The sequence below is a fragment of the Protomyctophum bolini genome (assembly GCF_963924005.1).
Source record: "Protomyctophum bolini genome assembly, chromosome: 21".
NCBI classification, from domain to species: Eukaryota; Metazoa; Chordata; class Actinopteri; order Myctophiformes; family Myctophidae; genus Protomyctophum; species Protomyctophum bolini.
This window is the reverse complement of record NC_137882.1, coordinates 25,978,678-26,004,471: the sequence shown is the minus strand read 5'-3', so window position 1 is coordinate 26,004,471 and position 25,794 is coordinate 25,978,678. Positions and strand designations below refer to the sequence as shown.

Genomic DNA, 25,794 nt, shown 5'->3' with positions numbered 1-25,794 from the left:
GCCAGTGACCAGTTTTTTGCGAGCTGAACAAGCAAAACAAGCCTTCAATCTGTAGAAGAAGCCTAAAGTGACTTTAAGCTTAACACTAAGGTGTATATCCAACCTGAAACCAAGGTATTTGTAGTGCTCCACCCACTCGATGGGAGTTCCATCTGTTCCAAATATGATTATTTTGGGGGGTCAAAGCCTGAAAGATGTTGGTATACCTTGTGATGGGTCAGTGTCGGCTTATGGGTATGGGCCATCTCAACAGTGTGAATGTCAAAGTCTTGGAGGAGCAGGAGCTCCATCTAGTGGCTGAAGGTGACCATTACAAATAACGCAACGTCACAATATATGAACTGAACTGAATTATTATCGGTATTAATTGCTCTTAAATGCTTTAAACTTTACAATAAATTATAATGTATTACATTCTACAAGATACAATATTTAAATGAATAGTTGATGTCATGTAGATTTCATTCTGGGGTGGAACGGAAGTTTCCTGTCAGTACCTGGAGGGGAGAGAACAGATGGTGGAGGTGAATGGAACACTGTCTACCCCCTTTTAATACTCTATGCTGGTCTACCCCCCCAAACTCACTGACTACCCCCCACACAAGAGAGTCTCCATAGAGAACCTGGTCTCCTGGTGGACATTCTGGACAATATTAACATTATTACTTGCGCAAGCAGTATTGCAGTATAGCCTACTGCAATCGGCTGGGTATATGTACAGAATGTCGGTGTTGTCCATGTCCACCATTCTTGATGACGTAACAAAGGTATGATTGGTGATTGGCTGGGTATGTATGAGTGTGACAACAAGTATCCTGGGATCCACCACAATAACAGCATCCACCGGAGTGAGGCAAGGATCCCCCTACATCCTGCTTCCTGTTTGTAATGTTTGTCAACATAATCATCAGAAAGATGAAACAATATGGGGACGATGGCTTCCTAAAATGGCTCCATGTTTTAACGCTAATGACACTGTTATCCTTGCAACATCAAGGGAAAGGCTGACTGAAAAACTGAAATATCTGGAGGAATATTGTGATGAATTTGGCATGCTTGTTAATGAAAGTAAAACCAAGTTTATGGCTATATCTGGATCTGATGAAGACAGGCAACCTAATCATGTCACGGTGTGTCAGGTGAGGACCCAGAAGCAGAACCAAGCAGGCAAACTGATGCAGTCCAATATATTTATTAACATAAACTCACAGTAAAGTGTAGCAGGACAAACACAGTAACAATGAATTATAATCTGACAAGGGAACACTGAACACAGGGAGGTTTATAAGGACTAGACACAGGTGCAACAGAACAACAATCAACACTGGGATTGGCTGGGAGACTAACAGGACACAGGTGGAGAAAACTAGTAATCACAGGGAGGTGAGACAAGACAGGCAGAACAGTAACTAGGGAAAACAGGAAACACTAGGACAAGACTACATAATAAAAGTATACAACAGACTGATAACGTGACAAATCAGCTTGCTTCCCGTACAGTGATGCATTGTGACAGTTATACAAATGTATGTGCTGAAGATTGAGAATTCCCTATTGGCCAGCCCCATAACCAAAACAGAGAAGGTGCTGTGGCAACAAGTCAAACAGCCGCAAATCCCCCCAAGTAAAGCCGCCCAGGGTGATGATGATGTGATCTGCAGATTTATTAGTTAGTAGTCTGTTGTCTGTGTCTGTCTTTGTCTGTCAAAAAAAATGAAAAAAGTGTCTGCGTCTTATCTGTGTATAGTATAGCTTTAGATGGTTTAGTGTTTAGATATAGAATAGTGTTTACTAGTGTGTGTTTATTTTTTACCTGTTTAGTGTGTGTCCGTCTGTTGGTTGATTGTCGGTTTATCTGTACGTCCTTTATATAGTGTTGTGTTTATTTATAGTCGTTCAGTGTAGTTCGACATGGCGCCAAAAAAATAGGCTCCAGAAAGCGTCCATCTCCCCTTCCCTCTACCTGGCTCCACTGGTGGTGTGCGTCAAACAACCACGGAGGAACACCTCCGTATGATCTCCGTTCGGGAATAAGGGCCGGCCCCGTAATCCGGATCCTCTTCCAGCTCAGACCGACGATGAGATCTCAGGTAGCGACGGAGAGAAGCCAGGAGATGAGGTGATGATGCCTCTTGTCCCCCCCGGGCCTGATGCTAAGCCCCTTGTCCCCGACGTCGAGCTTACTGTCGTCCCCGATGTGAAGCCCCTCTTGTCCCCCGTCAAGAAGAAGATCAGGCAAGCGCCTTTGTCCGGTCCCCAGCCCGGTGGCAGCAGGTTGCAGGATCGCGGCCTTGTCACATCTACTAGAGGAGTTTGAGCCCTTCCGAGACGGCGATGAAGACGAACAGTCCCCCGCTGAGCTCGATGGTAAGAATCTCATTCTCTGAAACATTGTTACGAAAAATTTCCATCGTTGTTTAAATTGTTGTTGTTTTACAGATGATGAACAGCCCGTCATCTCATCTGCAGATGCTGCCCCTGTGCCCATGAAAGCAGGTATAAATACAATGCACAGAACAAAGTCATGTATATCATTTTATAGTCTCATCACATGTTACAGCGCCACCAGATGTATTCTACATGAATAAAAACAATGGGTTTTCTTTATGCTAATAATTGTGTATTTCTGTCATTTAGGTGATGCCGACTCAACGGCTTCGTCAGGGTGGTCTGCTGATGGGTGGGAGCCACAGGACATCCCATTTACTGGAGAGCAGGGTGTTCACTGTAACCTCAGTGCAGAGAATGATCCAGTGGACTTCTTCGAGCTGTTGCTGACAGATGAGCTGCTCCAGTACATCTGCGATGACAGACACAGAGGACCGAATGTACAAAGGTCAGACATCTTCTGAATCAGTCTATACACCCCAGAGAAGAACATCTCGATCGATGAAGGGATTATGCTCTGGAAAGGACAGATCTTCTCACTCCTGGTTTGTGTCCTGGTTTGGGAATCTCTCAGTTAGAGATAAAAACAAGCTCACCCAGGTAGTCAACCAGGCAAGTAAGATCATTGGAGACTAACCATTGCAACTTCAGAACATATACAACCGCTCCATAACCAAAAAAAGATTTACAGTGACTCTACCCACCCTCTTCCCTCTGAATTTGACTTGACTTTTTGACTTTTGAGGCTTAAGGCTCATACATAGTCTGGTCATCTCACCACCGAAAATCCAGACTATGAATAGGCCTTTAGGGCAAAATTAGCTAAAAAGAAGGGTTACAAAACGGCTGTGGACATTTTAAATAAGACAATGTTTAAATAGTTCACCTAATCCCTACTGTTGATGATCACTGTTGCTGTGTTTAATGCATTTTATATAGTATTTTAATGCATCTGTGTAATTTATGTAATGTACGCACGCACGCACGCACACACACACACACACACACACACACACACACACACACACACACACACACACACACACACACACACACACACACACACACACACACACACACACACTCTTCATGTCACATCATTGTAGAAAGGGAAACTGGACATCAGGGTTAAAGGCATTAAACTAACGCTATTGACAGTCTTGTCAAATAAACAATAAACGATAAGTTCAGCTAACTTGCCAAGGCATTGAACCATGTGATATTTAATTGGTGTTATTGCAATGTTTCAACCTTGTGTTATTTAATTTGCCTCTAAGGCCTGGGTTAATTAAATTACATCATTGTTTGTTTGTGTGTGTGTGTGTGTGTGTGTGTGTGTGTGTGTGTGTGTGTGTGTGTGTGTGTGTGTGTGTGTGTGTGCGTGTGTGCGACTGTGCGTGCGTGCCTGCCTGCCTGCGTGCCTGCGTGCGTGCCTGCGTGCCTGCGTGCATGCATGACATCACTCAACTAAGGTACTGTCATTTGAGACACAACTGGTGAGTTGAAGATGCCTTGGGCTTTACTCTTGTTTTCCCTCACACTTCAGTGGTAATCAGAAAATCAGTGTGGCCACCTGAGTAATGGGGAGGGCTGACCACTGCTCTGATTAACAACTTCAGAGCTGAGCAGTTTTTACGGTGCCCAAATTTTCCAGGTGCCACTGACTGGCAACCTGCCACTGACCGGCAACCTGCCACTGACCACCAACCTGCCACTGACCACCAACCTGCCACTGACCACCAACCTGCCACTGACCACCAACCTGCCACTAACCACCACTGACCACCAACCTGCCACTGACCACCAATCTGACACTGACCACCAACCTGACACTGACCACGAACCTGACACTGACCACCAATCTGACACTGACCACCAATCTGACACTGACCACCAACCTGACACTGACCACCAACCTGACACTGACCACCACTGACCACCACCGACCACCAACCTGACACTGACTAAGGGCCGATTCATACTCCTGTTTCGGCGCTGTAGTGCCGAAATGATTTCGGCTCGTCAGAAATTTTCAGTAGCACCGAAGAGCCGACTTTAGGACGGTACCCGCCCCCCCGAACCTCAAATGACGTCACATTGTAGGCTCTACAGCGCCGAACCGACTTTTATTCGGCTCTAAAATAGGATTATGAATCGGCCCTAAGGCGACATGTTGCGAACCGATTTGCAAGTTTATTGCGGATCTCATTGTCTCTCGTAACATATTGCTATCAAAATGTACTTAATGTACCAAAAGTATAAGTAGCCTACTCATTATATAGAATATGGCCCATTTCAAATCATTTGAAAATAGCTGATCTACAAGCTCACAATGCGTCACAATCGGCTATTTTCAAATGGCCGAAATGTATATAAGGCTGAAGTGGTTAATTATGTTTTGTAATAATAATCAAAATCTACAAAGTAACTAAAGTTTCCAAATAAATGTAGAGGAGTAAAAGTACAATATTGGGATTCGAGATGTAGTGGAGTAGAAGTAAAAGCATTGGAAATGACAAATGGAAATGGTCAAGTGAAATACAAATACCTCAAAATTGAAATTAAGTACAGTACTTCAGTAACTGTACAGTACTTCAGTAACTTTCCACCACTGTATGTTAAGCCCTGCCTCTGTGTGTGCCTAAAGGCCCAGATCGGTGTTGTAAAAGATTACGTTATGTTGTCATCTGGCACAGGGGACGGCACTGCATGGGTATAAAACCTAACAACTGGACACTGGATGGAGCAGGTGGGAGGGGTTGTTAGACAGAGGACAGTCATGAGGGCTTCTTTAGACATACAACTGTTTTCATACTTGATGATGTTCTCTTCCTTCTCTCCTTTGTCTTCATCCTCTTCCTCTTTTTGTGAGTTACAGGCACCGTTAAAACATGGAGGAATGTACAAGGCTGGAGATGTGCTTCTGGGTGGTTTGTTTCCAGTCCACACCTCCTCTGTGTTCCCTGAGCTGACGTTCACACAGTCCAAGGAACAGAAGCCCTCCTGCAGTGGGTGAGTATCACGAAGACAACACCAACCTTGTTTTGATAGAAACATGATTAGTTGATGTGTATATTTCTACAAAGATACAGGCTGTCGGTGGAAACCTTCTCAGAACATGTGTTTGGATGGATTTAGGGTAGTTATTATTTAGTCACAAGCACTTTCACTTAAACATTTTCTTCAAAAATAGTAAGATTTTTTCTTCACACTTTAGTATGAAAAAGTAAGTCATTTATTAAACAGAACGTTTACATGTGGAGATACAAGGTTTCTGCCCGACAGCAATGATATGCAAGGCTACAGTGTAATTGTGTGTGTTAGTTTGCTCATTGAATTGTTCAGATGGGCACAGACCATGGCTTTTGCCATCACTGAGATCAACAGAGACCCCAGCCTGCTCCCCAATGTGACTCTTGGATACAGTATCTATGACACCTGTTTAACGGTTGGAGTTGCAGTCCCTGCAGCGTTGTCACTGATCAGTGGGAGTGAGGAGCAGTTTACACTGGATCAGAGCTGTGTTGGGTCTCCTCCAGTACTTGGAATTGTCGGTCCTAGTACCTCAAAAAGTTCTATTACCCTCTCTAGAATATTAGGTGTATACAGAGTGCCCATGGTAAGTTTAGGTCACATTGTGACATGTTCTGAGCTTTTCTTTCTTGTTCTGTATTTTTTTCCACTTTTTTGTTTTAAGTGAAAGTGGTAAGTAACTGCACTTAGCCTGTGTTTTACAGGTCTGTTGGTTCATGGTACAGAGTCAATCACCTCTGTACAATTAGAGACTGTCCTTAAAGAAAAGGCAGGTAAACTAAATAGACCTACAGATGTGCCATTCCAACTCTTCACACTTTACTGATCTTTTCTTGAAGGTTTCTGAAAATGCATGTTTTCCCTGCAGGTTTAATTCACTGATTAGCCTAATGTTAATGCTACTGCTTTTCTACTGAAAAGAAGTGTCCAGCAGAGGAACAAAATCTATTCAGGATCATTTACGTATAACACATTGACAATGCCCCCTTACTGAACTGTTCTGTTTCTGACAATGCTCTGACAATTGACTGAACTGTTCTGTTTCTGACAATGCACTGCATTCTACTGATTTGCCAATGGCAGGACATGTAAAGTTCTCAAACAGCACATCCAAATCTCTCTGTCCAGCATCCTCTCCACAGTATTGGAAATATTTTTTTACTTTTTAATTTTTTTACAATAAGTTTGTACATCTGGAAATGTTTGTCTTTACTGCAGATAACCAGTTCAGATTTAAAAAGAAACCCGGCACAGTGCTATGCATTTTTGCAATTAAATAAATGATTGCCAGCTACAGTATTTCCACTATCTTCCTATGCTAAATTTAAACTTATTGAGATTTTGACAGGATAAACCAAACGGTTTCAGAATCTGCTTGTGGCATATCTAAGCACATTGTGCAATACAGGCTGTCTTATAGGTAACTATCATTAATCACCTTATGTACGCTTATGACCTGGTCATTCTGAATGCACACAGTGGAGGGTTAAAAGCAGCTATTGAAAGTGAAATTATGGCCATGATTATGACATCATTTTTTCAGTGATAGGCCCGCCCCATGAAATCTATTTCTTTTTTGTGAAAAGTCATGATCAGACAAAAATAGAAAAAGAACCACCGCTCATCCGCTGAAAAAACTTAAGAGAGGTGCTGGAGCCACAAAGGGAACATGAGAAAAACTTAAGGGAAGCTCCGCACACTCAGATCTGCGCACAATCAATTTATTTGGCAAGCTTTCGGTCTACTGACCTTCAGGCATAATCAAAAAGTGACATAGGACAGAATATATGTTCATCACTTGATTGGATGATTGATCACACCTATGTCAAACATTTCAATTTGAAGGATAACTCATGGGAGTTGTAGTTCTCAGTGAAACTACAAGGCACCCAGACTTTCTAAAGTGTGGATCCAATAGAGCTCTCTCTGGCATAACCTTCTGTCGACATCACCCCCTCTCTGAAGAGTAATCTGCTCTATTCCCTGGAACCTAAGGGAGGAGATAGGATGAGAGTTCTTATTACGGGGTAGTTTTCATCTTTTCTTCTGATTGAACTTTTATGTTCACTGATCCTTTGTTTTATGGGACGGATAGTTTTACCAATATAGATTTTATCACATGGGCATTTTAACAAATATATAAACAAAATTGTGTTACATGTGATGACACCCTTTACTGGAAAGGCTTTACCTGTTCTGGGATGTCTAAAGACATTAGTTTTCAAAGTGTTGTTACACTGGGCACAGTTGCCACAGGGATAATTGTCTGGTTTAAGGGGGGCCAGGAGAGTCTGTTTTGGTTGCGGCAATATGTTGGCTCTAACCAATTTGTCCCGTATATTTGGTCCTCTTTTATATACAAACAGAGGTGGATCCTTAAAATGTTGTGTGAAAAGTCATGATGAAATATTGAAGAAGAGTAGCTCAAGTTGCCATGCATGTATTGCTGTACTTCAATATATTTTGATGAGAAATATTCTTTATGGAAATTGGGTAAAATAAACCTGTGTTTAGTGATATAGTCTTATTAGGGACATATACAGGTGTATTTAATCTGCACTGTGATCATATGGCAGGGTAGAAACAGCACAGGCTCTGCTTGCTTCTCCCCAAAATTGCTTGCTTCTCCCCCTAAATTAAACCTGAGGATCCCCTATAGGGCAGAGATACTCAACTTAAGATGGCTCAGGTCCAAATACTGCAAGCAACAAATGTCTGTATTATTTTGCAACGCAATACATCACATACATAAAAAGTAGTTATCATACGTAAACTAAGAACGTAACAGTGGAATATCTATTTAATGGAACTATCCATGTATACTCTATAGTGTTATGTCTACATAAACATGCTATAAGTCTACATAAAATGCTATCTATAGTCTGCCTAAAATATGTCGGGGCTAGGGCACGTGCTAAGTGCCATGATGGAGTCTGAAGAGGTGGGTTTTCAGACCACGGCGGAAGATTGGGAGTGAGGCTGCAGTTCTGATTGTAATGGGAAGTGCATTACATCGTTTTGGAGCCAGAAGAGTTGGGGACGTGTCGAGCGTTGTCCCGGAGTTTTTAGTGAAGGCACTTCCAGTTTCCCTGCGTTGGCTGATCTGAGCGCTCGGGAGGGTTTGTAGGGTTTGATCAGACTTGCAAGATATGGGGTTCACCTTTGGTTGCTTTGAATGCCAGCATCAGAGTGTTGTACTCTGTGCGGGCAGCGACCTGGAGCCAATGGAGTGAGCGGAGAAGGTGGGCGACGTGGGGGAATTAAACTAAAATCTTGTGAAAATAACTATTATTATATTTTCATTGTTGGCCGCAGATACATTAATCAGGGGCCACGGGTTGATTAGCACTGCCCTGAGGGTACCAGCCGTACTGTTGAATACCTATGATCTAGTACATTAAAGAATAGATATTTTGTATTTGTTTTTATTATGTTTTTCCAGATAAGTTACTATGCTGGTTGTTCCTGTCTGAGCGACCGGACTCAGTTCCCATCCTTCTTCAGAACAATGCCAAGTTTTGTCTTCCAGGTGAACTTCTATAACAATAGATGTGTTGGTATCTAATAGACAGTTCATGTTTCACAAACTGGAATACTCAAACCCATGGGGTGGGTAACTTTGATGTATGAGACACCACTATATTTCTACACTCACTCCAGATGGCCACTATATTTCCACTCACTCCAGAGGGCCGCAATTATTTCCACACTCACTCCAGAGGGCCACTATATTTCCACACTCACTCCAGAGGGCCGCAATTATTTCCACACTCACTCCAGAGGGCCACTATATTTCCACACTCACTCCAGAGGGCCACTATATTTCCACACTCACTCCAGAGGGCCAGTATAGCTATTTCTACACTCACTCCAGCTGGCCACTATATTTCCACACTCACTCCAGAGGGCCACTGTATTTCCACACTGACTCCAGAGTGCCAAATTGCGTATACTGTTGGGTAGAAATATCTTCTCTCCATTCTACCTCAACATGTGTTTTGAGTTTGGTATCTCCTATTTTAGCTAATTTTTAACAGACTGAATTATTATTTGGTATTTTTGCTAAGTAATTAATTGGAATCCTGAAAAGTAGGCCTAACATTTAATTTCAAATGCATTTATTTATACTTATGTTAACTTAAATTAAACATACTTAAATTAAAATGCATTGGACATAAAAAGACAATTTCAATTGTAATTATGCTACTAATTTTGAACATTATAGATATAATTAAAGTGGGTCATGTTTGCATGTTTGGAATTGTAACAGCTGAAATCAGTAATATTTAAGTATTCCAATATTAACCTGCAGGCCACATAAGTGAACACGGGGGCCGTATGTGGCCCCTGGGCCGCCGTTTGCCCATGTACTGTATGATCTAACCTAAGTACATTTCCGTCCATTCTTCTCAGGTGCGAGCTATGCTCCAGATTATGAGGTGGTTCGAGTGGACCTGGGTAGGACTGTTGTTCAGTGATGATGATGCCGGCCGTGATGCCGCCCGATTGTTCCAGTCTGGCCTGGACCAGTCTGGTCTGGGTTGTGTGGCTTATTCAGAGGCTCTGCCCTTCCACAATGACCTGGATAAACTCCAGAGGATCGTCACTGTGATGAAGACGTCCACAGCTCGTGTGGTCATTATGTTTGGATATGGGGCCTATATGTATAATGTCATGGATGAGGTTTGTGTTACGATACATCTGTGGAGGATGTTAATTTAGGGATTCGTAATTAGAAGAATCTAAAATGAGAATGTATTGAAAGAAAGACATGCCTTTCATTTATTTCGAAACGATGAACAGGTGGTTAAGCAGAATGTGACAGGTCTGCTATGGATCTTACCTGCCACTTCAGTTTGGTGGGGAGCTTTCCAGTCTCCTCACTACCTGCCGTACCTGAGAGGCACCCTGGGTTTTGCCATCCGTCGTGGAGAGATACCAGGTTTGAAGGACTTCTTGTTAAAAATACGTCCTGACAATGACCATGAGGATAACATAGTAAGTATTTGTTTAATTGTATGTCTATAGTTACATGTCTCATTGAATTGAATATTGAGACACAGGACCACAATGGACACAAGCACTACACTGTAGTATTTGCAAACTGTGAATGAAGTGAATAATCAATAGGCCTACATTAATCAATTAATTGTATTTAAAGGTATTCTTATGAATTGATTGTGTTCTGTCAGGTGAGGCAGTTTTGGGAACGCACATTTCAGTGTAAATTTTCACCCCTTCCACCAGAGTGGGTGGACGCTGGTGGAAGGGTGTGTACTGGACAAGAGGACCTGGGAACGACAGAAACTACATTTTTGGATGTGTCTGACCTCAGGGGAGATTATAATATATACAAGGCTGTGTATGCTCTGGCCCACGCCCTCCATGACATGTTGCAGTGTGTGCCAGGAAGAGGGCCTTTCCCTGGGCACAGCTGTGCCAGTTTGCAGACAATACAGCCATGGCAGGTGGGATATTAATTCAGTTAACCTGTAGGATTATTTATTGTTTATTTGCACATTTAAAAACACCACATTTGAAACTAGAACTGCACTCTGTCGAGTGCATACTTGCTTGTTGCACACTAGTAGGCCATAAATGGCCAACTAGTGCGCAAGCAGAGCGCGCAAGTACTTTCGGCCGCTGTAAACTGTCAAATCTCAGTATCTCTGTGAAGAGCTAGTCATACATATACACACCACATACTCTGGTCCTAGCAGATCAGGCACAATTTTCTATTTTATTTGACTGATTATGTATATAGTATACGTTTGACTAGCTCTAAAGACATACGTATACATAGACTATATAAAGTATGTAGTTGTAAGTTGATTAGCGGTATACTGTGGTTACTTTGCGCCAAAAACCGTGACAGCCAACCCGCCATTTGATGCGTATGCAAATAAAACAGCAGATTTGTGCCTGGTTTGCTGGGACCAGATTACATAAATGACCATATTTCTTACGTCATCATTGAGAGCTATAGTCATACATATACACACACCACGTACTCTGGTCCCAGCAGATCAGGCACAATTTGCTATTTTATTTTACTGATTATGTATATAGTATACGTATGACTAGCTCTAAATGATGACGTAAAACATATGGTCATTTATGTAATCTGGTCCCAGCAAACCAGGCACAGATTTGCTGTTTTTTTTGCATACACATCAAATGGCGGGTTGGCTGTCACGGTGAACGAAGACCGGGCGAAATTATTACTTGCGCGCTCTGCTTGCGCAAGTAACAACAACATATTATTGGGTTGTGCAGGTGATACTTAGAAAACAGTCTAGTTTATAACAGTTTATAAAGTTAATCTCGCCATATTTAAAATAAATCATAACAATCAAAACAATCTAACGTGAATTATTTGGCAACATTCGTAATATAACAATGGATAGATGCACAGTATAAATGAAAAAAATACATATTAGTATAAAATAATGTATGTGTAGTGTGTATATGTCACGGTGTGAATCAAGAGGGCTAGGACCCAAACGCAGGACAAAGGCAGAGAGGCAGAGCAGTCGAAATTGCAGGCGGTTTATTCACCAAAATCCATACACGAGGAGAACACCAGGAGTAACAAGAACACTGGGAGTCAAAGTACTAGGAGTTCACTAGGAGCATAACACTAGTGACGTACAACAATGATCTGACAAAGAACTGAAAAAACAGGGGAGTATAAAAACACAGGGAAAACACAGGTGAACATTAAGTTCTAATAATCAACACTGGGATAGGCTGGGGAACTAACAGGACAAGGAGGAAACCAAGAGAAAAAACGTAGTACAAAATAAGAGTACACAAGTGCAAAGGAAACTCCAACTGGAACTAAGACATAAGGAAAACAATATAACAAAATCATAGGAAAATAGTAAGCTAATTCAAGCACTAACTAAATACAGAACGTGTCACGGAACGTGCTGCAGGCCTTCAAGTATAGGGTGCAGGTGGTAATTACATGTTCTTCTGAATGTGGTATTTTAAATAGTCTTCCTCACTCCTAATGCTCAACAAATGTGGGTGACATTATGAATATGGTTTTGTTGAAAGGCAATGCATAATGTAAAGGGTAGAGCACATGTTTTAGTAATGAGGCTGGTGGCAGAAGATAGCAACTCAGCAACAGGAACACCCCTTGCACAATGCTTAAATCCCCAAATAGTGTGTAGCGTGACTTGGGCACATAATAGGACCATTAAAGGACCACTTCACCACTTGTCAACCTATCTTCATATAATAGGTCCTCACTAATAATCATGATAAAATGGCACGATTTCTTTCTACTCAGTCTTTGTCTCATAGGAGGGCTGTGAGCAGTTTAGAAACCGTCCTCCAGTGACATCATCATTAGGCAGATTATTCTTTTAAACAAGATTTTTTTTACAAAAATGTTTAGATTTTAACTATCGTGAGAACAATGGCTTCCATTTTCGCACTGCAACTTTTCAGGACTACAAAGCCTGCAGTTTCTATTATCTTGTATTCCCCATCGATGTCACTGGAAGACGGTTTCTGAACTGCCACAGCCCTCCTATGAGACACAGGCAGAGTAGAAAGAATGCGCGCCATTTTTTCATGATTATTAGTGAGGACCTATTATATGAAGATAGGTTGAAAAGTGGTGAAGTGGTCCTTTAAGTATGTTTTTAACGTCTCTTGCTCTTCATGATTCTGCTCATCACCATTTCTAGCTTCTCTATTACCTGGAAAAGGTCAACTTCACCACATCTAGTGGTGATCGTGTATACTTTGATGAGAATGGTGATGCTTTACCAATATTCGATATATTGAACTGGGCGTGGCTCCCTGATGGAAGCAGAAATATTCACAACGTAGGTGTGGTCAAGATGACAGCCTCCGGAGATGAAGAACTCACCCTCGATGAAGACAGAATCTTCTGGAACTTTCAATCCGCAAAAGTAATTTAACTTTCTAAAATGTTTAATTGAGCTCATGATGTGAATGAAATTTATATTTAAACTGATTATTTTTACTCTCCTCTGCAGCCTCCTCGGTCGGTGTGCAGTGAGAGCTGTTCTCCTGGAACCCGTGTGGCCAGAAGGAAAGGAGAACCTGTCTGCTGCTACGACTGCATTGCTTGTTCTGAGGGAGAGTTCAGCAATGATACAGGTAGGGTTACATAATGTAGCTACAGTATATGTACAGAAGGTTATAAGAAGATACGTGTCTGTCCCTTTAATCTTGTCCTATTTGTTAGACTCTACAGAGTGCACCGTGTGTCCAGAGGACTTCTGGTCCAGTCCCCAGCGTGACCACTGTGTCCCTAAGAGCATTGAGTTCCTGTCCTACCATGAGGCCCTGGGGATCTCCTTAACAACCATGTCTTTGCTAGGAACATTTGTCTGTGCTATTGTCCTGGGGATCTTTGTTTATCATAAAGAGACGCCCATGGTTCGCGCCAACAACTCAGAACTCAGCTTCCAACTCTTGCTTTCACTCAAACTATGTTTCTTGTGCTCACTCTTGTTCATTGGTCGTCCCAAACTCTGGACTTGTCAGCTGAGGCATGCACTATTTGGGATCAGCTTTGTGCTGTGTGTCTCCTGCATCCTGGTAAAGACTATGGTGGTGCTGGCTGTGTTCAAGGCCTCCAAGCCTGGTGGTGCAGACATCATTAAGTGGTTTGGTCCTATGCAGCAGAGAGGAACAGTTCTGATTCTTACTTCAATCCAAGCAATAATCTGCACAGCCTGGCTTGTGTCTGCCTCACCAACTCCTCATAAAAACACAGAATACTATTCTGAAAAGATAGTCTATGAGTGCAATGTTGGATCAACCGTTGGTTTTGCGGTGTTACTAGGTTATATTGGCTTACTAGCACTCCTCAGTTTCCTCCTAGCATTCATGGTAAGGAATCTTCCAGACAACTTCAATGAAGCTAAGTTAATTACTTTCAGCATGTTGATCTTCTGTGCCGTGTGGATAGCCTTCATACCAGCATATATCAGTTCTCCAGGCAAATATGCAGATGTAGTGGAGGTGTTTGCTATTCTAGCATCTAGTTTGGGCATTTTGCTGGCGCTGTTTGGACCAAAGTGTTATCTAATAATTTTGAAACCTGAGAGAAACACTAAGAAGTCCATCATGGGTCATGCCACCAAGACGTAGAAGCAGACATTTTTAAATTCACATTATGTGTATTTTATTACAATACGTGTATTGGATATATATTGCTGATAACCTTGTTAGTAATAGTCTGTTTTCTACCATAAACTACATCTAGTCAGAGATACAAACGTCTATTATCTGTGATAAAGTTTATTACCCTCCCTTAAAGACTGCTTGTTGATGTTAGAGCTATATTGACAATAAACCATGTGCACCTCTCCATTATCTGTGGGTCAAAATAGAATATAATAATAGAAGTATGAAGTATGTACAGTAAGAGGCAAATTATGTATCGGTAGCATTACTTTGTGAAGGTCTCTGGTTTCAATGGATTAATATTTTCAAAAACATATTTCAAAACATACAAGAGATATAAAAAAGTAAAGACTGTTTGGACATACACGGTTTCCACCCGGCAGTGTGGATATGTAGAATGTGTTGGTTGTCATGTGGTCTGTAAGGCTTAGTCCTTGTACAGCCGGCCCACTTTTACCACGCCCCCAGAGTGGCTGGCCAACATTAAAACCACGCTACCCTTCTGGCCAAAGCTGGAACTGCAGGACGTTCATGGAGGTGGACGGACGTTCAGTGACGTCATGACGCAAAAGTTTCAATCAAATCTCATCAAATCAATCATGATCATGAAACAAGCATACAATCAACACAAACAGCATAGTAAAACAACATCAAAGCAACAGAAATATTACACAGGTTAAATGGTAAATGGTAAATGGTGCATTTATATAGCGCCTTTATCCAAGGCGCTTTGGGCTCACTTCACTCACTGGGCTCACTAACTCACTTCCTTCCTGGACTACATGTTGTCTCAGTAAGACAGTTCTCCCCCCTATCCACAAGGAGGAGCAGTGCACCAAAGAATTATGGGAATTGTAGTCCAGGAAGGTAGTGAGACCAGTGTCCATGACATCAGAGACAACAGGCTCACTGCTACAATCTAAAATATCTAAAACCACATATTACACACATAAATACCCCCAGGAAAGTGATCTAAAGCTTCAAAACGTCATTAACATATATTTTTTTGCAAAAAGGGTGAAGTGTCCCTTTAAGGCTCATATAGTCTGGTCATCTCACCACCGAAAACACAGACTAGGAATAGGCCTTTAGGGCAAAATTAGCTAAAAAGAAGGGTTACAAAACTGCTGTAGATATTTTAAATAAGAAAATGTTTAAATAGTTCACCTAATCCCCACTGTTGATGATCACTGTTGCTGTGTTTAATGCATTTTATATAGTATTTTAATGCATCTGTGTAATTTATGTAATGTACGCACACACACACACACATCATCATCATCATCGGCGGTCACTCGTATCCGAGTATGACTGTCCTCCTTATTGGTCCTTGTGGGTCGTCAGGTGGCGATGGAGGCCGATTCTGGACCCGATTACCCTGGTGCAGTGTGGACAAGGGAATGTAGTGGTGGGTTTGGGTTGGACCGGTTTATTGGATGGTTTATTGGATGCTCTCTCCTTCCTGAGTCTTCGCTTGTCCTGTGCAGCATGGCGGAGGTCGTCATCATATTTCACGGCACCCTCACGGACAAGGTTTCTCCAAGTCGTCCTGTCTGTTGCCTTGTCTTCCCAAGCTTTGAGGTCAACACACACACACACACACACACACACACACACACACACACACACACAAACACTCTTCATGTCACATCATTGTAGAAAGGGAAACTGGACATCAGGATTAAAGGCATTAAACTTACGCTATTGACAGTCTTGTCAAATAAACAATAAACGATAAGATCAGCTAACTTGCCAAGGCATTGAACCGTGTGATATTTATTGTTTCTATGTTGAAAAATGTCCAAATCACGAAATCAGTGCATAATGTATGATTGGTATTAAATATGTAAATCAATGACCAGATATATGGCCATAACAACACATGTACCGACTATCAACAGTTGATGTACTGTACACAGTACACAGTACAGTAGGAAATTAATACAAATTGAGTGCCTACACTGTGCCTACACTCTCTTACACTGTGTCCGACACTGTGTCCTACACTGTCTCCTACACTGTGTCCTACACTGTGTCCTACACTGTCTCCTAAACGGTGTCCTACATTGTCTCCTAAACGGTGTCCTACACTGTGTCCTACACTGTCTCCTAAACGGTGTCCTACACTGTGTCTCAGTACACTGTCTCCTACACTGTGTCCTACACTGTCTGCTACACTGTGTCATACACTGTGTCCTACACTGTCTCCTAAACGGTGTCCTACACTGTCTCCTAAACGGTGTCCTACACTGTGTCCTACACTGTCTCCTAAACGGTGTCCTACACTGTGTCTCAGTACACTGTCTCCTACACTGTGTCCTACACCGTCTCCTACACTGTGTCCCTCTCAGCTTGCTCCTGAACCAATACTCAAAATCTCAGCCACTCGCTCACTCACACTCGGTCACACGGTGTTATGGTGAAATTGGCCACCTGCCGAAATATGTGGCAATCGCACGATTTGCCACACCCAAGCCGTGCTACTCATACGCTAAGTTGATGGTGCCCGTGTTCGAAACCAGTGGAAGTATGACTGTTGACTATGGTTGGCTCAGTGGAAGTATGACTGTTGGCTTTGGTTGGCTCAGTGAAAGTATGACTGTTGGCTGTGTTTGGCTCAGTGGAAGTATGACTATTGGCTAGTCTCAACTTTGAGGTAAAGTCTTTACTTAAAACCCAACTCTGGAACAGTCTGCCCCAACATATTAAAGTGCGATTCACTCTATGGTCCCGGGTGCGCACTCGGGACCACTTTGCAGATGTAGTGTGAATGATGCGTACCGTTCCCGGGAGCATATCGCCCAACTGTACTCGGGACCACATGGGGGGCGGGTCTCTGGACCATTGAAGTGTATTCAGATATGGATCGTTCCAATGTGAATGCATGCGTACCTAAAGAAGGAAGTGGACTGTTTTTTTTAGAACGTGACATAATCTCTAGTCAACGAGCCAAGCGTCAACAAAAAAAAACCACACAGACGCTGCACGACGCGTAACACCAGCGCATTTCTCAACGCCGCCCGTCTCCTGTCTTCTCCTACGTCCAACCAGGGAAACTGTCAGGTGTAAAGGAGCAACTTGGACACTCATGCATGAAGGAAGCATGAGTTCAAGTCCGTTGCTCTTCCCAGGTTGGCGGAGGGTGTGTAGAGCCCAGGATCACATTAGATAATTGACACGGGGGTGAAAATGTGTTTAATACAAAATCGTGGGATAAAAAAATAAAGAATGAAATGTATGATTATGCATGAATAATGTTGTTCAGATGTTCAGCTAGCAGAGCAGGTTGAAAGATCTTAAAGGGATAGTTCACCCCAAAAACATATCTTTTTATTTAGGGCAGTGATTTTTACTGACTAATTTCGAATTCATTAATTGTAGAAAAAAATAACGCAAATGAACACATTTTAATCGCGCAGTATTGTGCAGTTTGAAAGTATTGTTTTTTTAATACAGAAGGTCCTTTATAGGCTACCTATCCTGAATATATTCATATAATTGTTGCTACGAAATTGCACTGATCTGTTCAGTACCACCTTGATAAAACAATAAACTATATTGTGTTGCTTAAGCTTATGTATTTATTCACTATTTATTGATTGACTCGCATTCCAAGGACGCCATTTCCTTAAATTGTGTACATTGCTTTAAGGAAAGGCCAAGAAAAAAGAAGAAATCAGCGATCCGGTTTGGTATCAATAAAAAAGCTTATCAGACGGAACGTTAGGCCAATAGCAGTTGCCGGTTGGATTCCAACTGGCGGAATGTTCCGTCACGAGCAGTTAATTGGTTAAAAATGTCTGGCTTCTACGTCTTGGTGGCATGACCCATGATGGACTTCTTAGTGTTTCTCTCAGGTTTCAAAATGATTATATAACACTTTGGTCCAAACAGAGCCACCAAAATGCCCAAACTAGATGCTAAAATAGCAAACACCTCCACTACATCGGCATATTTGCCTGGAGAGCTGATATATGCTGGTATGAAGGCTATCCACACGGCACAGAAGATCAACATGCTGAAAGTAATTAACTTAGCTTCATTGAAGTTGTCTGGAAGATTCCTAACCATGAATGCTAGGAGGAAACTGAGGAGTGCTAGTATGCCAATATAACCTAGTAACACCGCAAAACCAACTGTTGATCCAACATTGCACTCATAGACTATCTTTTCAGAATAGTATTCTGTGTTTTTATGAGGAGTTGGTGAGGCAGACACAAGCCAGGCTGTGCAGATTATTGCCTGGATTGAAGTAAGAATCAGAACTGTTCCTCTCTGCTGCATAGGACCAAACCACTTAATGATGTCTGCACCACCAGGCTTGGAGGCCTTGAACACAGCCAGCACCACCATAGTCTTTACCAGGATGCAGGAGACACACAGCACAAAGCTGATCCCAAATGCTGCATGCCTCATCTGACAAGTCCAGAGTCTGGGACGGCCAATGAACAGGAGTGAGCACAAGAAACATAGTATGAGTGAAAGCAAGAGTTGGAAGCTGAGTTCTGAGTTGTTGGCGCGGACCATGGGCGTCTCTTTATGATAAACAAAGATCCCCAGGACAATAGCACAGGCAAATGTTCCTAGCAATGAGATGGTTGTTAAGGAGATCCCCAGGGCCTCATGGTAGGACAGGAACTCAATGCTCTTAGGGACACAGTGGTCACGCCAGGGACTGGACCAGAAGTCCTCTGGACACACGGTGCACTCTGTAGAGTCTAACAAATAGGACAAGATTAAAGGGACACTCACGTATCTTCTTATAACCTTCTGTACATATACTGTAGCTACATTATGTAACCCTACCTGTCTCATTGCTGAACTCTCCCTCAGAACAAGCAATGCAGTCGTAGCAGCAGACAGGTTCTCCTTTCCTTCTGGCCACACGGGTTCCAGGAGAACAGCTCTCACTGCACACCGACCGAGGAGGCTGCAGAGGAGAGTAAAAAAAATCAGTTTAAATATAAATTTCATTCACATCATGAGCTCAATTAAACATTTTAGAAAGTTGAAATTACTTTTGCGGATTGAAAGTTCCAGAAGATTCTGTCTTCATCGAGGGTGAGTTCTTCATCTCCGGAGGCTGTCATCTTGACCACACCTACGTTGTGAATATTTGTGCTTCCATCAGGGAGCCACGCCCAGTTCAATATATCGAAGATTGGTAAAGCATCACCATTCTCATCAAAGTAGACACGATCACCACCAGATGTGGTGAAGTTGACCTTTTCCAAGTAATAGAGAAGCTAGAAATGGTGATGAGCAGAATCATGAAGAGCAAGAGACGTTAAAAACATACTTAATGGTCCTATTATGTGCCCAAGTCACGCTACACACTATTTGGGGATTTAAGCATTGTGCAAGGGGTGTTCCTGTTGCTGAGTTGCTATCTTCCGCCACCAGCCTCATTACTAAAACATAATGTTCTCTACCCTATACATTATGCATTGCCTTTCAACAAAACCATCTTCATAATGTCACCCACATTTGTTGAGCATTAGGAGTGAGGAAGACTATTTAAAATACCACATTCAGAAGAACATGTAATTACCACCTGCCCCCTATACTTGAGAGGCGTCGCCTCTCAAGGCCTGCAGCACGTTCCGTGACACGTTCTGTATTTAGTTAGTGCTTGAATTAGCTTACTATTTTCCTATGATTTTGTTATATTGTTTTCCTCGTGTCTTAGTTCCAGTTGGAGTTTCCTTTGAACTTGTGTACTCTTATTTTGTACTACGTTTTGTCTCTTGGTTTCCTCCTTGTCCTGTTAGTTCCCCAGCCTATCCCAGTGTTGATTATTAGAACCTAATGTTCACCTGTGTTTTCCCTGTGTTTTTATACTCCCCTGTTTTTTCAGTTCTTTGTCAGATCATTGTTGTACGTCACTAGTGTTATGCTCCTAGTGAACTCCCAGTACTTTTACTCCCAGTGTTCTTGTTACTCCTTGTGTTCTCCTCGTGTATGGATTTTGGTGAATAAACCGCCTGCAATTTCGACTGCTCTGCATCTCTGCCTTTGTCCTGCGTTTGGGTCCTAACCCTCTTGATTCACACCGTGACACCTACACACTACATTATTTTATACTAATATGTATTTTTTTCATGTATACATTTAACTATCCATTGTTATATTACAAATGTTGCCAAATAATTCACGTTTGATTGTTATGATTTATTTTAAATATGGCGAGATTAATTTTTTAAACTGTTATAAAGTCTCACCTGCACAAATAATAATGTTGTTGTTTCAAATGTGGTGTTTTTAAATGTGCAAATAAACAATAAATAATCCTACAGGTGAACTGAATTAATATCCCACCTGCCATGGCTGTATTGTCTGCAAACTGGCACAGCTGTGCCCAGGGAAAGGCCCTCTTCCTGGCACACACTGCAACATGTCATGGAGGGCGTGGGCCAGAGCATACACAGCCTTGTATATATTATACTCTCCCCTGAGGTCAGACACATCCAAAAATGTAGTTTCTGCCGTTCCCAGGTCCTCTTGTCCAGTACACACCCTTCCACCAGCGTCCACCCACTCTGGTGGAAGGGGAGAAAATTTACACTGAAATGTGCGTTCCCAAAACCGCCTCACCTGAAAGAACACATTTAATTCATAAGAATACCTTTAAATCATCATACTATCATCATCATCATCATCATACTATAATTCTAACAATGTCTGAATGAATGAATGTCAGAAACACCGCGTTATCTCATCATTGCCTGCACCAATCACTCCCACTTTTCACACAGGCATGGACCATAATTATATGGAGGTCTTAACGGAGCCCTTTTTTCGATTTGACACATTCATGATTAATAATGAATTTATTAGTGAATTAACCTCGCACCCTCACACACCTCCGCCCCTTAGCGACACCTGCATCACAGGCCACCGTTCTCACCGTTTCCCCACTGGCATGCTTCCTCTAGCTACCGCCGCAACACAACAAAAAGTGCCCTATACAATTTGGCGCCGCTGACTGTGTGTGTGTGTTGCATCATTTGTCCGTCTTCTCCTGCTAAACTACACGGTTTGCACACATCTCACCATGCATGCACAGCAGCGACAGCTAGCCTGTCCACACATCAACCACTACTTTGAATTCATATTCATGTCATATTTACAGTACAATACCCATTTATATGAAATAATAATCCAACCGCAGTAGGGGGGATATCTCACAACGGGTAAGGGCTAGTACAATTAATTGATTAATGTAGGCCTATTGATTATTCACTTCATTCACAGTTTGCAAATACTACAGTGGTATACAATTATACAATGGTGCAAAAAGGATAACACAAAATGTCCTAAGGGCTTGTGTCCATTGTGGTCCTGTGTCTCAAGATTCAATTCAATGAGACATGTAACTATAGACATACAATTAAACAAATACTTACTATGTTATCCTCATGGTCATTGTCAGGATGTATTTTTAACAAGAAGTCCTTCAAACCTGGTATCTCTCCACGACGGATGGCAAAACCCAGGGTGCCTCTCAGGTACGGCAGGTAGTGAGGATACTGGAGACCGTCTCCCCACCAAGCTGAAGTGGCAGGTAAGATCCATAGCAGACCTGTCACATTCTGCTTAACCACCTGTTCATCATTTAGAAATAAATGAAAGGCATGTCTTTCCTTCAATACATTCTCATTTTAGATTCTTCTAATTACGAATCCCTAAATTAACATCCTCCACAGATGTATCGTAACACAAACCTCATCCATGACATTATAAATATAGGCCCCATATCCAAACATAATGACCACCCGAGCTGTGGACGTCTTCATCACAGTGACGATCCTCTGGAGTTTATCCAGGTCATTGTGGAAGGGCAGAGCCTCTGAATAAGCCACACAACCCAGACCAGACTGGTCCAGGCCAGACTGGAACAATCGGGCGGCATCACGGCCGGCATCATCATCACTGAACAACAGTCCTACCCAGGTCCACTCGAACCACCTCATAATCTGGAGCATAGCTCGCACCTGAGAAGAATGGACGGAAATGTACTTAGGTTAGATCATACAGTACATGGGCAAACGGCGGCCCAGGGGCCACGTACGGCCCCCGTGTTCACTTATGTGGCCTGCAGGTTAATATTGGAATACTGTTATATTATTGATTTCAGCTGTTACAATTCCAAACATGCAAACATGACCCACTTTAATTATATCTATAATGGTCAATATTTAAGTATGTTTAATTTAAGTTAACAAGTATAAATAAATGCATTTGAAATTAAATGTTAGATTTTCAGGATTCCAATTATTAATCTTAGCAAAAATACCAAATAATAATTCAGTCTGTTAAAAATGAGCTAAAATAGGAGATACCAAACTCAAAACGTGTCACAGTGCAACGTGTGTTGAGCTAGAATGGAGATAAGATATTTCTACCCAACAGTATACGCAATTTGGTCCTCTGGAGTCAGTGTGAAAATACAGTGGCCCTCTGGAGTGAGTGTGGAAATATAGTGGCCCTCTGGAGTGAGTGTAGAAATATAGTGGCCCTCTGGAGTGAGTGTGAAAATATAGTGGCCCTCTGGAGTGAGTGTAGAAACATAGTGGCCCTCTGGAGTGAGTGTGGAAATATAGTGGCCCTCTGGAGTGAGTGTAGAAACATAGTGGCCCTCTGGAGTGAGTGTGGAAATATAGTGGCCCTCTGGAGTGAGTGTGGAAATATAGTGGCCCTCTAGAGTGAGTGTGGAAATATAGTGGCCCTCTGGAGTGAGTGTGGAAATTTAGTGGCCCTCTCGAGTCAGTGTAGAAATATAGTGGCCCTCTGGAGTGAGTGTAGACATATAGTGGCCTTCTGGAGTGAGTGTAGAAATATGGTGGCCCTCTGGAGTGAGTGTAGAAATATAGTGGCCTTGGAGTGAGTGTAGAAATATAGTGGCCCTCTCCTACATCAATGTTGCCCACCCCATGGGTTCGAGTATTCCAGTTTGTGAAACATGAACTATTAGATACCAACACATCTATTGTTAATTTGTAATAGAAGTTCACCTGGAAGACAAAACTTGGCATTGTTCTGAAGAAGGATGGGAACTGATTCCGGTCGCTCAGACAGGAACAACCAGCATAGTAACTTATCTGGAAAAACATAATAAAAACAAATACAAAATATCTATTCTGTAATGTACTAGATCATAGGTATTCAACAGTGCGTCTGGTACCCTCAGGGCAGTGCTAATCAACCCGTGGCCCCTGCCCCTGCGGCCAACAATGAAAATATAATATTAGTAATATTAGTGGTCTGAAATCCCACCTCTTCAGACTCCATCATGGCACTTAGCACGTGCCCTAGCCCTGACATATTTTAGGTAGACTATAGATAGCATTGTATGTAGACTTATAGCATGTTTATGTAGACATAGCACTATAGAGTATACATGGATAGTTCCATTATATAGATATTCCACTGTTACGTTCTTAGTTTACGTATGATAACAACTTTTTATGTATGTGATGTATTGCGTTGCAAAATAATACAGACATCTTTTGTTTGCGGTCCTTGGACTTTTGGAGTGGCCCCTGAGCCATCTTAAGTTGAGTAGCTCTGCCCTAGGGGATTGTCAGGTTTAAATTAGGGGGGCAAACATCTTTGGGGAGAAGCAAGCAGAGCCTGTGCTGTTTCTACCCTGCCATATGATCACAGTGCAGATTGAATACACCTGTATATGTCCTTAATAAGACTATACACCATCACTAAACACAGGTATATTTTACCCAATGTAAAATATTCCATGAAAAAATATTTCTCATCAAAATATATTGAAGTACAGCAATACATGCATGGCAACTTGAGCTACTCTTCTTCAATATTTCATCATGACTTTTCACAAAAAAATAAACTAAAAATAGATTTCATGGGGCGGGCCCATCACTGAATAATTATGTCATGAGCATGGCCATAATTTGATGACACTTTCAATAGCTGCTTTTAACCCTCCACTGTGTGCATTCAAAATGACCAGGTCATAAGCGTACATAAGGTGATTAATGATAGTTACCTATAAGATACCCTGTATTGCACTTATTACATTCACTAGATAGATCATCATGTATATGCACAATGTGCTTAGATATGCCACAAGCAGCTTCTGAAACCGTTTGGTATTATCCTGTCAAAATCTCAATAAGTTTAAACTTAGCATAAGAAGATAGTGGAAATACTGTAGCTGGCAATCATTTATTTAATTGCAAAAATGCATAACACTGTGCCGGGTTTCTTTTTAAATCTGAACTGGTTATCTGCAGTAAAGACAAACATTTCCAGATGTACAAACATGATTATTTCCAATTCTGTGGAGAGGATGCTGGACAGAGAGATTTGGATGTGCTGTTTGAGAACTTTACATGTCCTGCCATTGGCAATTCAACAGTTCAGTAGATTGTCAGTGCATTGTCAGAAACAGAACATTTTATAAGAGGGCATTGTCAATGTGTTATACGTAAATGTTCCTGAATAGATATTGTTCCTCTGCTGGACACTTCTTTTCAGTAGCAAAGCAGTAGCATTAACATTAGGCTAATCAGTGAATTAAATCTGCAGGGAAAACATGCCTTTTCAGAAACCTTCAAGAAAAGATCAGTAAAGTGTGAAGAGTTGGAATGGCACATCTGTAGGTATATTTAGTTTACCTGCCTTTTCTTTAAGGACAGGCTCTAATTGTACAGAGGTGATTGACTCTGTACCATGAACCAACAGACCTGTAAAACACAGGCCAAGGGCAGTAACTTAACACTTTCACTTAAAAAAAAAAAGGGGGAAAAAATACAGAACAAGAAAGAAAGAATGCAGACTACAAGCTCAGAACATGTCACACTGTGACCTTGTTGATCGGCTGTGTTTGATACTCTTGTCTAACACAAGCATAATGAAGAAATAGGGCATTAAAAAAGCATTACAAGTTGAAATATGGAGACACGAGGTTTCTTCTCGACAGCAACGATTATGTTCTATGTCTTTCAATGGGCAAAAATACGAAAATTTTATATTTATCATATTATAGATTTGCAAATAGCCAAGTAAGCAAAATTAAATAAAATAGGCTATTGTGAAAGGGGATAGGAAACTCACCATGGGCACTCTGTATACACCTAATATTCTAGAGAGGGTAACAGAACTTTTTGACGTACTAGGACCCACAATTCCAAGTACTGGAGGAGACCCAACACAGCTCTG

General features: G+C 41.8%; 2 protein-coding genes across 2 annotated transcripts in view; one reads left to right on the top strand and one right to left on the bottom strand.

Moving 5' to 3' along the window:
* Positions 1–1,524: 1,524 nt before the first annotated feature.
* On the top strand, positions 1,525–14,562 carry LOC308336445 (extracellular calcium-sensing receptor-like; the record flags this gene model as incomplete). The annotated part of the gene is made up of 12 exons (XM_080793810.1): positions 1,525–1,624; positions 2,067–2,264; positions 2,440–2,496; positions 2,638–2,828; positions 5,267–5,400; positions 5,734–5,797; positions 9,835–10,051; positions 10,277–10,419; positions 10,614–10,889; positions 13,125–13,352; positions 13,440–13,563; positions 13,652–14,562. 12 exons carry the CDS (start codon positions 1,525–1,527, stop codon positions 14,560–14,562), a joined length of 2,643 nt encoding a protein of 880 aa, XP_080649936.1.
* Positions 14,563–18,405: 3,843 nt separating this feature from the next.
* The window catches only part of LOC308336444 (extracellular calcium-sensing receptor-like), a gene marked incomplete at both ends in the record, with an annotated part of 7,979 nt that continues 590 nt past the window's right edge, over positions 18,406–25,794 (bottom strand). Inside the window, 5 exons of the mRNA XM_080793809.1 lie at positions 18,406–19,316; positions 19,405–19,528; positions 19,617–19,844; positions 20,917–21,135; positions 22,398–22,592. Of these exons, the coding sequence (XP_080649935.1) occupies positions 18,406–19,316; positions 19,405–19,528; positions 19,617–19,844; positions 20,917–21,135; positions 22,398–22,592 (1,677 nt within the window). The remainder of the gene's footprint in view (positions 19,317–19,404; positions 19,529–19,616; positions 19,845–20,916; positions 21,136–22,397; positions 22,593–25,794) is intronic.